This window comes from Peromyscus maniculatus, chromosome 22, assembly GCF_049852395.1.
Source record: "Peromyscus maniculatus bairdii isolate BWxNUB_F1_BW_parent chromosome 22, HU_Pman_BW_mat_3.1, whole genome shotgun sequence".
NCBI classification, from domain to species: Eukaryota; Metazoa; Chordata; class Mammalia; order Rodentia; family Cricetidae; genus Peromyscus; species Peromyscus maniculatus.
In genome coordinates, this window is record NC_134873.1 from 8,203,236 (window position 1) to 8,217,963 (window position 14,728).

At 43.7% G+C, this 14,728-nt stretch overlaps 1 protein-coding gene across 3 annotated transcripts in view; it reads right to left on the bottom strand.

Annotated features, from left to right (window-relative positions):
- Window positions 1-1,277, bottom strand: part of LOC102920016 (uncharacterized) — a 58,670-nt gene extending 57,393 nt beyond the window's left edge. The window contains exon 1 of one of the 3 annotated variants that reach the window (XM_076559732.1): window positions 1,100-1,267. In XM_076559732.1, coding sequence (XP_076415847.1) covers window positions 1,100-1,102 — 3 coding nt within the window. In that variant the 5' untranslated portion in view covers window positions 1,103-1,267. Of the gene's footprint in view, window positions 1-1,099 lie in introns of all 3 variants that reach the window. The other 2 variants (XM_076559731.1, XM_076559730.1) reach the window with 2 other exon arrangements.
- Window positions 1,278-14,728: the final 13,451 nt, after the last annotated feature.

The following is a 14,728-nucleotide window of genomic DNA, read 5'->3' on the forward strand; positions in this document are numbered from 1 at the left end:
CATACCGTTGAGGGGAGCCGTGGCACACACCATTAATCCCAGAGGCAGAGGCAGGTGGATCTCTGGGTTCGAGAACAGCCTGGTCAACACAAAGTACTAAGACAACCAAGGCTACACAGAGAAACCCTATCTTGAAAAATTAAATAAACAAATAAAACCATATCCACATATCACTTTTATGTCACCATGGATAAAACAGCCAGAAATACATGGAAATTTGTCAAATATCTGAAGGCAAAGCTATAAATTTGTAATAAAAAGAATCAAGGAACTAAATAAAAGGAGAGAAATTCCAGGATGGTGGACAGGAAGCCTCAATGTTATTTCAGTACAAAATTGAGTAACAGATTCAGGAACAGTAAAGTAAAAAGTCCAACAATTTTTCATACCAACCATAGAATATTGATGACAAAGGTCATCATGAATGAAAAAATGATCAACATAAGATTAGGTAAATAAACAGCACACACTCTGACACCATCTGAATTTAAAACATCATACAACTGTAATGAAGACTGGACTGTCTGGGAAAGAATTAAGAGATCATCAGAAGAGGGGGACAAACTTAGAAATGAAAACACAATTAATATGGAGTTAATTGTGACACAGGAGGCCAGGAAACCCAGTAAGAATGGCGTTACTGACACACGTGACTGGACCACCCTGTCATCTACACGCAAATGTGTTAATGGCACAAAATTCACACCCTGCACAGAATTACTGCGGACAGATCTACCTACACCTGAATGTTCAGTGCCAAGTGCAGAACTTCTAGAAGACACTAGAGACACCAGGGCTCTGAGAGTTTGAAAATCTGTCTTCGCTGGACACAGTAAAAACAGCGCATACAAGCGCCCTGCACCATAACTTTGGCAACAAGTACGTTTCCACCCCAGGTTTCCCGCCTCCCATGCTCTGTGCATGCGCACCCGGGGGCGCCACATAATTACTTGGTCCGCGGGTTCCCGCCCAGCTCCCGGTAGTGGCATGGCCCTTGTGTGACCTCACTGTGTTGGGCGGCTGTTTCCCACAGCCTAGGAGGACCCCACACCTGTTCCCAAGGCTCCTCCCCGCATGGGGACGGCGGCCCCTCGCTCACCATGGCGGATTCCCAGCTCGCCCCGCTCCCCTCCCAGCTCCCGGCAGCCGGTCACAGCGCAGCACACGGAACACGAGGGTCTCCCTTCCTCAGTCGCGGAGCCCCAGGAGCCTTCACCATGGGGGTCGGAAGTACCCGCCCACGTTCTGACTGGAAAGTCCATCTGGAGGCCGTGATTGGATAGTGATGCCTGAGTGACAGGGGCAGCTCCCATAGAGGCAGAGTGCAGTGAAAAGATGCAAACGCCCATTGTGATGGCGCTGTCCAGTAGGATTTGCAGAAGGAGGCGGAGGCAGTAGGATCACGAGTTCGAGGCCAGCCTGGGCTACACATTTTAGCACTGATGGAGCTTCCAGAGATTGTGAGTTCAATTACCAGCAACCACGTAATGGCTCACAGCCATCTATAATGAGATCTGGTGCCCTCACCTGGCGTGCAGGCATAATGGAGGCAGAATGTTGAATACATAATAAAAAAATAAATCTCTTTTAAAAAAAAAAATATATACCCTGTAGTCTAGATCCTGAGCAGCTGTTGGGGAAGAACCGCTGTAGTTCCCAACTGTCCCAGACCTGCAGAGATTGGCATTGAAGCAAAAACTTGCACCTGGTCTGCAGAGTCGTCCATGAACTTGTCCCTCACTCAGTAGACAATTCTCCATCTGCCCACAGGGTCTCTCTAGCATATGAAGATCATTAAACAATGTGCAGTGGAGTGACCCCCTCCCTCACCGCTGAAATGGTACCCAGTCCACCCAGTTCAAATACAAACCACCTGACTGATATTCACCAGGCACCAGCAATTGCAATAAGGCACACCTAGGACTGCTCACACCTCTCTCAGCTGCACCTTGCCATCCAAACACTGACACTTTCCCAGCTTTCTATGGTGGCACTGACCTACCATGCCAGCACTTGGGAGGTAGAGACAGGAATGACATCAAAGGGTTAAACCAGCTTGTGACCTGAAACACCAGCAATTAGGGGCCCCGATGAGGAGGTGTTCAGGGTGACGACCTGGAATGAGAAGATAGAAAGTTATGGAACAGTACATATTGCATAAACAGATGGCTCATGCTAAGCAAGTTTATTAGTACAGCTCTTACACACCATTTGATGGGGGCGGGGCAGGAAGAACACAGGCGACCTCAGGCTGAGCACCTGGAGGCCTAGGGACTGATAGCCACACCCCCTCAGGCTAAAGAGTGTGGAACCCTTGACTCCTTCAACACAATGGCTCAAATACGAAAACAGATTTCGCCATGTCTACCCTTATGCCAACACACAGAACTAGGGTCCCTTGGATGATTTCATCAGGGCCTCAGAAAAAGCCTTGCTTGGACTAAATCCAAATAGCCCACCTCCAACCTCATCAAACAAAAACACATATGAAAATGGAAACTTGCTTTTGTGGGGAGTTTTAGCCTGTGTCCTGCCTGCAGGCCATCCACTGAAGTTTCATGCAAGCCACACTAACACTTGAATGGCATGTTCTGCCACAAGCCGCAGGAAAACGTAATGGAATTCAGCTACCATCACAAAAGCTACTACTTAGAAAAGTAAGATTACAGAAAGAAAGAAAGCCTGTTTTCACACAATCACCCTTAATTTATCTGGTAGCTGTACATCAGCTACCTGATCAAGAGAATGTACAAAATACTTGGATTCCAGTTGAAATGTTAGACTTACGAAGATTTAAGGAGGCAATAGTATCTTATGACATGCATTCCCCATATGTAAAGCAAATGTTAAACTCCTGGTCAACATATAATAGGATTATACCACAGGACTGGCAGGAGATGGCACAGGCTGTTCTGGAACCTGGACAGCAGCTCCAGTGGCTAATATGGTTCGAGGAGGAGACTAAAAATATAGAAAACAATGGAGGGATAAAGGAACACAAGTCTTCCAGGATCAGCTTACTGGAGAAGGTCAATATGCTTCAGTACAAACACAGTGTTTATATGATGTCCAAACCCTAATTCTATGTCAAATGGCAGCCTTGAATGCATGGGACAGAGCTGAGGAACCAGGAAAAAAAAAAAACTGAGTCATTTACAAAGGTTATACAGGGCCCAAAAGAATCTTTCACAGATTTCTTACAAAGATTGACCTCAGCAGTACAGAGAATGATCCCAAATTCAGAAGCTAGTCAGATAATAATGGAATCTTTGGCCTTTGAGAATGAGAATGCAGCATACAAAAGAATAATCAGCCAGTAAAGGCAATATCTGCACCCTTGGAAGATTGGATTATAGACACGGTTAATGTTGAGGCTCATGACCATGATTATATGTGGGTAGGAGAAGCAATTTCAAAAGGTTTGAGGAATGTTAGATGTTTTGGATGTGGAAAACAAGAACATTTGAAAAGGGACTGTAGACAGGTCATTCCTAGAAACAATGTTTCTTCAAGGAACAATGGCAACAGAATGTCCTTCCTTCTGGAGTATGCAGAAGGTGTGGTAAGGGAAAACACTGGACCAATGAATGTAGATCAACAACAGACAGGCAATGTAATCCTTTGCCTCGGTCTTAGGGAAACTCCCAGAGGGGCCTCAGGCAGGCCCCCACAGCAAATCCAGCTCAAACCTTTCCTGCAGTTGTAGAGGAAACCCTTACTCAGAGCAATTAAATAACCACATGCCTATTGGAATAAATCATGCTGATCGGGATGATGAAACAGAGAGAATAGAAAATTCATGAAAAAACATAAAGAAATTTTTTGGCAAACTTCTATTAATGAACAAAGACCAAAATTAACAATAAAAATAAATGGTGTTTTGTTGTCTGGTCTGGTAAACAAAGGTGCGGACATTACCATAATTGCACCAGAATTTTGGCATCCAACTTGGTCTCTTCAGGAGGTAAACGTTCAACTGTTAGGAATTGGGACGTTATTTTGAGTGAAACAGAGTGCAAGATGGATCAAATGTATAGGTCAAGAAGGACAGAGAGGAAAATTAAAACCATATGTGGCTAACACAGCTATGAACCTGTGGGGTCGAGACCTGTTGCAACAATGGAATACTCAGATTAACATCCCTCCAACCTCAGAAACAAATCATAAAATAGCACATGTTACTGAGAGAAATATTAGAAGATATTATTCTAGTGAGTGGTCACCAGCCATCCATATTAAACGAGAACAGGGTACAACTGATGATCTCCCAAAGACACCAACAGCTCTACCTTTAAAATGGTTAACAGAGAAGCCTGTATGGGTTCATCAATGGCCTTTAACAACAGAGAAACTCCAGGCTTTAGAAGAGCTGGTAGAAGAACCGTTAAATGCTCAGCATATTGACGAACCAACCAGCCTTTGGAATTCTCCTCTATTTGTTATTACAAAGAAATCTGGTAAATGGAGAATGGTAACAGACCTTAGAGCAATTAACAAGGTAATTCAGCCAATGGGATCCCTACAAACTGGAATTCCTTTGCCTACTCTGTTGCCAAAAGGCTGGCCTCTCATAGTTATTGATTTAAAAGACTGTTTCTTTTCAATACCCTTACTAGAAAAAGACAGAGAAAGATTTGATTTCACAGTGCCTACTTATAATAATTCTCAACTGGTTAAAAGATTTCAATGGAGGATCCTCCCACAGGGAATGTTGAATAGCCAAACTCTGTGCCAATATTTTGTACAACAGCCACTGGAAGTGATACAGAAAAAATTTTCTAAATCTATAATTTATCATTATATGGATGATATTTTACTAGATGACTCAAATGCAGATACTTTAGAAAGAATGTTTGAAGAAGTAAAGAAAATTTTGCCTTGTTGGGGACTACAAATTGCTCCTGAAAAGATACAAAGAGGAGATTCTATTAATTATTTAGGATATAAAAGAGGTACAAAATATTAGACCCCAAAAGGTGCAAATTAGGAGAGATAGACTACAGACTCTTAATGACATTCAAAGATTATTTGGAGACATTCTTCATCTAAGAACAATTGTTGGGGTAAAAAATGATGAACTGAATAATTTGTTCAAAACCTTAGAAGGTGACAAGGACTTAAATAGTCCAAGAGAATTATCACCTGAAGCTGAGAAAGAATTGTCGTTGGTAGAAAAGAAAGTACATGAAGGGCAGATGGATTGCACTGATCCAAAGCTGGATTGCATTTTGGTTATTTTACCTTCTAGGCATTCTCCTACAGGAATATTAATGCAGAGGGAAGATATTATATTGGAATGGATATTTTTACCAAATAAACCGAATAAAAAATTAAAAACTTATGTGGAAAAAAATCTCTGACTTGATTTGGAAAGGAAAATTGAGACTTCGTCAATTAGCAGGAATAGACCCAGCAGAAATTGTCATACCTTTAACTAAAGAGGACATTGAAAAATTATGTACAGAAAGTGAACCTTGGAAAAGAGCTTGCAGTAAGTTTTTGGGAGAAATTAACAGCAAATATCCCAAAAGCAATAGATAGATAGATAGATAGATAGATAGATAGATAGATAGATAGATAGATAGAAAAGAGAGCTGATTGGATCTTGCCTCGAATTGTGTGGGAAAAACCCATATCTGGAGTTCATACCTTTTATACAGATGCAAACAAACAAGGAAAGGCAGGTTACAAATCAGAAAATTTAAGTAAAGTGGTTTAAAGTCCTTATAATTCAGTTCAAAAATCAGAATTGTATGCTATTCTGTTGGTATTAATGGATTTTTCAGAACCTCTCAACATAGTAACTGACTCTCAGTATGCTGAAAGAGTAGTATTACATATTGAGACTGCAGAATTTATCCCTGATACGTCAGAATTAACTTCACTATTCATTCAATTTCAAGATACTATCAGGAAAAGGAGTCATCCTTTATATATAACTCACATCCGATCCCATACTGGTCTGCCAGGCCCTCTAGCACAAGGCAATGATGAGATTGATAAATTATTGATAGGAAATGTGCTGGAGGCCTCAGAATTTCATAAAAAACATCATGTCAATAGTAAAGGTTTAAAAAAGGATTGTTCCATAACCTGGCAACAAGCCAAAGAAATAGTAAAGGAATGTCCTACTTGTTCCTTCTACAATCAAACGCCATTACCAGCAGGATGTAACCCAAAGGGTACTCAGAGGAATGAAATCTGACAGATAGATGGACGTGTTTCACTTTGCAGAATTTGGAAAATTGAAATATGTACACCATACCATCGATACTTATTCAGGATTTCAATGGGCAACTGCTTTGAGTTCTGAAAAAGCTGATTCTGTAATCACTCATTTGCTAGAAGTTATGACCATTATGGGTATACCTGCACAAATCAAAACTGGCAATGCTCCATCATATGTCTCTGTTAAAATGAAAAAGTTTTTTGCTTATTATAATATAAACCATATTACAGGTATACCACATAATCCTACAGGTCAAGCAGTTATAGAAAGATCAAACAGAACTCTAAAGGATATGCTAAATAAACAGAAAGGGTTAACAAAAACCGCCAGAAATAGACTGCATAATGCTCTATTAACTTTGAATTTTCTCAGTGCCAATGAGAAAGGAACAACAGGTGCAAAAAGACATTGGAAAATAGAAAAAACTACAGAATTAAATCAGCCTATGTACTTTAAGGATGTGCTGACCTCAGAATGGAAACCAGGATATGTGTTACGTTGGGGACAAGGTCTTGCTTTTGTTTCTACAGGAGAAGATAAGCTGTGCGTATGATCAAAATTGATAAAGGTTCGATTTGAACAAGAGAGACCTCTTAATAAGAGGAGGTGATAGCTCACCAACCAGCATGAAAATCCAATTTAAAGTAACTTATACCAGTAACACATTTAATCAGATAATAACTTGCCAAAAAGGAACATCCCCAAAATTAGTCTTGGGAAAAGGTTTTTGTTTGTGTCTTTTAGGAGAATGAAGGTTAAGGAATCTGAAGAACACACAGCCAGTGCTACACAGAGAAACCCTGTATCAAAAAACCGAAAGAAAAAAAAAAAAGAAAGAAAGAAACCAGGGAATTGAGTTGTGCCTCAGGATTAAAGCCTCTTCACAGAAAACCCCAGTTAGAGGGTAGAAGCTAGCATGGTGTACTTGAGGTCCTGGGCTCTGTTCCTACCAGAGTTTAAAGGAAAAAATTGAATTAATAAGCCCAATCGGGATTCTCTTGTTCTTCATCATTTCAATACTTAGATCATCTTAGCTGTTTTTCCTTTGTTTCATTTTGTTGTTGTTGTTGTTATTGTTTGATATGTGTGTGTGTGTGTGTGTGTGTGTGTGTGTGTGTGTGTGTGTGTGTATAAATTAAATTAAATTCAGGACCCAATGCCCTAATCTTTTTTCTTTTGAGATGAAAGTCTCCCTGTGTCTCTCAGGCTGGAGTTAGAGTCACAGGTGTCCCTGTCTCCGCTTCCCACGTGCTGGGAGGACAGATTGCCATATCATGCCTGACTTTCCATTTGTCTTCTTTCCTGGCAGGGCCCCTGCTCCTGTCTCACACCATTTCTGGGCAAATCCCCCGAATCCCCCAAATCCCCAGGCTCTGGGCTCTCTTGGTGATGAAGAGAGGGGTGTGGCCTGGAGTTTCCCAGGACTCCAGTCTGTCCCGGGGGTTCCCTTGGGTGTTCTGAGCAGGTGTCCTGCACAGTTCAGAGTGCCCCTGAGGCTGGGGACTACCTGGGTGGCAGTTGCTCTCTGTTATCTGGGCCCTGACACAGTTTTGGGGAGATGTGGGTGGTGACAGGGCCACCACCCTGCACTGGGACCAGTCTCTGGGCCAGTGTCCCCTGTCTCTCTCTGTCCCTCTTTCTCTGTCTCTCTCTTTCTTGCTCCCTTCCTCTCCCACATCTGTCCTCTGCCTCACCCACCTCCCTGGGGCTTCCCCATCAGCAGGAAGTAAGGCCACCCAGTGACTTCTCCCTTTTGGGGCCCTCCCCCTGCCCCACCTCAAGGCCTTCCACACTCACACACCAGGCAGCTGCTGACAGAGCCGGGGCTCCCTTCACCACTGCAGCTGTCTTCTGGACCACGGAGCCCCACTGGGCAGGTCCTCACCCAGGGCCAGGCTCCCTTTGAGCTTCCTAGTCTTTGCCCCTGTCCTCAACCCTAGAGAACAGAGCACAGGCATGTCCCAGCGGCTCCTCCTGTCACTCACCCTCTGGGCAAGCTGCTCCCTGGGCAATGCAGGGATAGGTAGGTGGGCACTCTGGGGACGGGGCACCTGGGCCTTGGGGACCAGCCCTTTCCTTTCAGTCTCAGGTCATATCTGGAGTTGGGTGGGATCTCACACCTACCTATACTGGTGGGACCTGTTCCCATTCTGTTCCCCCCAGCCTACACCACGCGGGGGAGGGGGCAGGGCCGGGGGGGGCAGTCCTGTCAGTCCCTGCAGCCTCTCTCTTAAGGCTCTCTTCCAGCCTCACTTGCCTCCTGTTACTTCCCCACACCCCTGGCTCCAGCCTGCCTGGGGTGTTACATGGCTTACTTCCTTGACCTCATTAGGTCTCTAATGGCAAGTCAGCTCCTCAATGAAGTCCCCCTCCCCCCCAAAAAAAGTATATTGTTAAACATGAGTGACAATCATGGTTAAGAGAGGACTAAAGCCGGGGTGGCATACAGGGCTTTAATCCCATAGGTAGGTAGATCTCTCAGAGTTTAAGGCCATCCTGGTCTACAGAGTGAGTTTGAGGTAAGTCGGGGTCAAGAACCCAAGATCCTGTCACTAAGGAGAGAGAGAGAGAGACAAAGAGAGAGAGAGAGAGAGAGAGAGAGAGAGAGAGAGAGAGAGAGAGAGAGAGAGACCAGTGAAGTTCAGTGAAAGACTACACCACCCTCAAAGGGTTAAACATGGCGTCTCCACATGATCTCCACTCCCAGGTGTCTGCTCAACAGAAATAAAAATGTTCAGCCCTACAAATCCTTGGCAACCTTATTCACAGCATCCAGAAGGGGGCAGCCAGTGCCACGGGTCTTCCTGTGGATGGATGGACACACAATGTCCATCTGTCCAAACTGGGGACACCACTCAGCCCTGAAGAAGTGAGGAGGGACCTTGAGGACACAGTGCTCAGTGAGCAACCCAGACACAAACCACACAGCGTGGTGTCCAGGACAGGGGAATCCAAAGACAGAAGGGCAATAGTGGGTGCTGAGGGTCAGGGAAGGGTAGGGAGATGGCTAATGGTTTAGGCCTTGTGTTGGCATGAAGCAGTGTTCTAGAGGCAGACAGAGAAATGCAAAACTCTCTGAGGATGCACCGATGTCCTCCAGCACAGTCTTGTGCTATCAGAATGGTGTCTCAGAAAAGCCCTTCAGCCCGTTAGGGACTTTCACTCTGAAATTTTCTCTTTGTCTGTCATGACTTTCGTCAGCAGTGATGATGGCAATTCAACAAATGCTTGCTCCTTGAGCAGATGGGTGAATGAATGAATGCAAGACTGACATGAGTGCATAATAAATGCATGAATGACTTAATGAATGAGTGAATGAATAAATGCATGAATGATACAGTGAATGAGTGAAGTACCTAATGACTTTGGAAATGAATACCTGAATGACTTAATGGTGCAATAAAAACATGAATGAATGAGTGTACAATGGATAAGTGAAGAAACTAATGGATTCAATGAATGAATCCATTACAGTAAATGAGTTAATGAATCAGTGAATAGATCTGCATGTGAACCAAACAATACATGAAAATGTGAGTGAGCTGGTGACTAAATTAAGGTATTAGTGAAGGATTGAATGAATAAGCAAAGGAATGAACTGATGATATGAATGGATGAGTTAAAAAAAAAAAACAGAGCAAATGCATGAATGGTGGCTGAAGGCGAGCCAATATATGAATGAATGAAGTCAGGAATCAGTGCCTGATCGGTGAACCAGCTGAGACGCTCCTGACCGGGCTACCTGCTCCCCACAGTCAAGCCTGATCCCCCCCCCCCCCCCCCGGAAGGCGTGCGCCTGCGCACAGCGGGACAGCGGCTGCAGATGCTCTGGCATCCCCGTGCCTCCTGGCCTTTCCCGGATCTCCTCTCTCAAGTATCTCCTCTCTCAAGTACCGGGTCGGCTACCGATGCCACGGAGCCTCTCACTTCTGCCAGGTGAAAGGGTACTAGGATAGGGTGAGACAGGATTCCCCTGAGCACCCTCAGGTCTCCACCTCAGGCCTCTCTGTGGGAGCGCTGATGTCACGTGACTCTGCAGCTGCCTTGCATGAGTGCTGGGGTTTTGAACTCACAACAGGCACTTTACCCAGCAAAGTAAACCTACCCACCACCACCTCCTCGCTCCCTGCAGGTGGGACCCATTGAAGCCACGACCTTCACCCTGAGGGCTGCGCAGCCCCATGTCAAGTACTTGGTCCAGTTGTCAGCCAAGGACCTCATGGACTATGGGAAACCAAGTGACTGGAGCCTCCCTGGGCAAGCGGCGAGGATGCCCCAGAATCCCTGAAGAGGGACTGGATCCTTGATAGCAGACTCTGATGTCATCTACTTCAAAGTGACTGGGTTTGGCTGGCCTGGGTTCGAGTCCAGACTGAACTCGCTGGGATGGTTGGCCTCTATTGACCTCAATTTTCAAACCTGTGGGGATGGTATTTTTCCTTCCATCCATGCCGAACTTTGAGAACTGCAAATGTAATTTGAATAGAAATTTTAATTAAATAAGAATCATTAGCCTGGTAGTGGGGGTGCACACCTTTAATCCAAGTACTTGGGAGAGCACTCGGAAGGCAGAGGCAGGTGGATCTCTATGAATTCGAGGCCAGTCTGGCCTACAGAGCAAGTTCCAGGACAGCCAAGGGTACACAGAGAAACCCTGTCTGGAAAAACAAAACAAAACAAAATTACTATCATTATGGGGCCCAGGGTGCTCGGGGAGGGGCGGAGGGCAGAGTTCGAGATAAGACTGGTATGTGCCTGGCTGTCCTAAACCAGGCTGGCCTTGAACTAACAGACATTCTCTCCTGTCTCTGCCTCCCGAGGGCGGAGATTAAAGACATATGCCACAACCGCCAGACAAGAATTATTATTAAAATTGTTTTTTAAGTTTAAATATTTTCATTTTACTTTCAAAGATGTGCCTGTCATGGTATTACACTGTCCACGGCGGCCAGCAGAGGGCGACAGAGCCCTGAGCCGGAGTTACAGGCGTGTGGTGTGGCGGCTTGGTCGGCAGGCCTTGTGCTCTTGAGCACTGAGCCACCTCTCCAGCCCTTTGTCCATCTAGTCTGCTGAGTGAGAGACATGGTGGGTTGTCTGTGTTGGAGTGCCCACGACTCCCAAACAAGACCTTTATGACGAAAAGCAGTTGGCTCAAGGTTCAGGATCCTGGGAAGACCCAGAAGGAATCCCACGTGGTACAATGCCTAAAGGTGGAAAGATCCGGGGAGGGGATAAAGCAAGGTGTAAGGCGCGGATTCCCATCACCAGCCATGCCAAAGAAAACAGGGAGGAGAGTTATCAGTAGGTGAATGCAGGGACACACACACAAAAAAAACTGTTTCCCCAACTGAGAGCCAAACAGGATGCAGACCAGCCTTGTCCAAATGAAGACAGAGGAAAAGAGTGGTGGGAAGGTAAAGACCAGCCTGCAGACCCTGTCTGAAAAAGAATAAGAAGAGGAGGAGGAGAGTTGGGGGCATGGCTCAAGGAGCCCCTGCCTAGGATCCCCATGTGAGGGCCTGTTGTTAAAGGCCATTGCTGAACCCATACAGACTTGTCTGTTAACCATTTTAAAGGCAGGGCTGATAGTGTCTTTGAAAGATCAGCAGCTGTTGTGCCCTGTTCTTGTACAATCTAGATGGCTGGTACTGTTCTTTATAATATCTTCTAATATTTTTCTCAGAAACATGTGTTAGTTTGTGGCTTGTTTCTGAGACTGGAAGAATGTTTATCTGGGTATTCCACTGTTGTAATAAATCACAGCCCTATAAACTCATAGCTATGTTAGCCACATATGCCTTTAATTTTTCTGTCTGTCCTTCTGGCCCTATACATGTGACTCATCTTATGCTCTGTTTCACTTGAGATAATGTTCCAATCCCTAACAGCTGAACATTTACCTCCTTAAGAAGCCAATCTGGATACCAAGATTCTGGTGCAATTATTGTTACATCCACACCTGTGTCTACAAGACCCTCAATAAGAACATCATTTATTCATATTTTTAATTTTTGGTCTTTGTTCATTTATAGAAGTTCCCCAAAAAATTCACTTTATGGATTTTCCTGATTTTTTTTTTGTTCTCTCTGCTGTAGCTGTTCTATCACCCCAAGCACTATGGTTTATTACAATAAGCATTTGGTTATTTAATTGCTCTGGGAGTGGTTTTCTTCTACAATGTCAGGAAAGGACTAACTAAATTTGCCATGTGGGCCTGCGAGAGGCCCGTCAAGAGGCCCATCAGGGAGTTTTCCAATGGCAAAGGAAAAGGATGACTTCACTGTCCCTTATTTATCTACATCATTAGTCTACTGTTTGCATTTACCACATCTTCTGCATAATCCAGAAGGGAGGGGCATTCTGCTGACATTGTTCCTTGAAGAAACATTTCTTGGAATGCCCTGTTTACAGTCCCATTTTAGGTAACCTTGCTTTCCATAATTAAAGTATGTGACATTTTTCTTCAGTCCTCAGGAAATCACCTCTCCTATCCAAGTATCATCATCATGAGATTCAATATTAATTGTATCTCTGATCCTTTATTTGAAGGGTACTAATGTTGCCTTTAATGGCCTAATTACCCTTTTGCATGCTGCATTGGCATTTTCAAAAGCCAGAGATTCAATTATTATCTCTCTAGCTTCTCAATTTGGTATCATTCTATTTTCTGCTAAAGACAGCCTTTGTAAGAAATCTGTGAAGGTTTCTTTTGGGCCCTGTATAACTCTCGTAAATGACTAAGTTTTCTTTCCTGTTTCAAGTCTGTCCCAAGCACTCAGGGCTGCTATTCAGCATAAAATTAGGGTGTGGTCATCATATAAAGATTGTCTTTTTTATTATCAGTATAATCACTGTGGTGAGCCACAAGGAAATGATATAGGGAGTCCAGCTGTATATAAGCTATACTTTGACCACCCCATGGTCTGTCAAATGGGAAGTCATTTATCAAGGAATATTTACTGTTATACAGCTTCAATATTCAGCTGAGTCTTGCTATGAATTCCTTGTGCTCATAATTCACAAACCTGTGTGTGTGAACCTCCATCTCAGGCATATATACTCAAAGTACTTGGATAAAGTCACATAGGCACAACTTTCTGTCTGAGCTCCTGACTCCCTTTTTGAGCATTTGAATTGGGTATCTGCCTTTTGCAAATATTTCCTTTGAGCCACATCCAAAGATAGGGCCAGCCCAAAACAAAGCATTAAAAGACAAGCAAGGAACAGCATGGCTAGCAGACCACCTGCTAGGTGCCTGAAGCCCCTGAACTAAGGTAAAATGTCCATTCAGTGGCAACCTGGCTCCTAGATGTATAGCTTTGTTTCTTGTGCAAATGAAGCTCAGACCATCCCCTTCTTTCAGGCCTAGAGGCATGGCAGCCAGATTGAGGACAATAAGGCTTTTTGCATAACCAGGTGCAGTAAGGATTGGAGCAGAATTCCACAGGCACACACAGAAGAGAGGAATAGAGATTCTGTAGAGGGTAAAGCAAATCTCTTGTAGAGTTTATCAGGGCCAGGGGTAAGGCCCAGGGAGGATAGATGGAGGTTGAAGGAACAAAGGACAAAGATGAAACCAAAAGCATAAGGGCTTAGTTATTACCAGAGTTATGAGGGAACAGAAAAGGTAGGTACATAAAGGAACCAACACTCAGGACTGAACTGAAGCTGTATAGATAATTTTGTCATAAAGTAAACAGACAAAAGAGTGTAGTGTACATAGATCCCTTTCCCTCAGATTCCCCACACCCAACACAGCATCATCCCCAGGACTCTGGGAGGAATTTTATCACAGCTGTAACTTGGGAAAATTCCATTAATCACCTTCTCCAAGAAGTTGATCTTGGGAAATTTCAAAACCACTTGCCCTACATCATTGTTGTATAGTCTTAGCCTCCTCTTTCCACCATGTACTCCATTGTAACTGTGGCCCAGCCTCTAGGACAGCTATAACCAAATCTTTCTACTCCTGAGGCAATAATTCTATTACAAGTAGGCCAAGAGTTTAACATCTGTTTTGAAAGTGGAGAATGCATACAATGAGACTATAGCTTCTTTAAATCTCCTCAAATCTAACATTTCCACTGGAGTCCAGTTAGCTCATACACAGCCTTGAGCATTTGGCAGTTCCTGTAAGGGTACTGGAAAGATTAAGGTTAATTGTTTGAACACAGGCTGTTTCTCTGTAACCATATAATTCAATGTTGAGATAGGTTCGCCTTTAAATTCTTCTGTCTGAATCTGAATTTCTACAATATTTGTTTTAACAAGTTTTTCTAAAACTTTTATCTTGGCACTCAAATTAACCAACTTTTTAATGCTAAAATAAACAAATAATATTCATAACTGACATTATGTAAAACCCATCAACATTAATTATCCTCTTGTAAATTTTCCATTTTCAGACTGCCTAATATGTTGTCAGAGACAAAATTCTCCGTATTGTAAATGTTTCCCATTTTTTTTAATGTGGAAAAAATTTCTCTTTTAACTAATTTC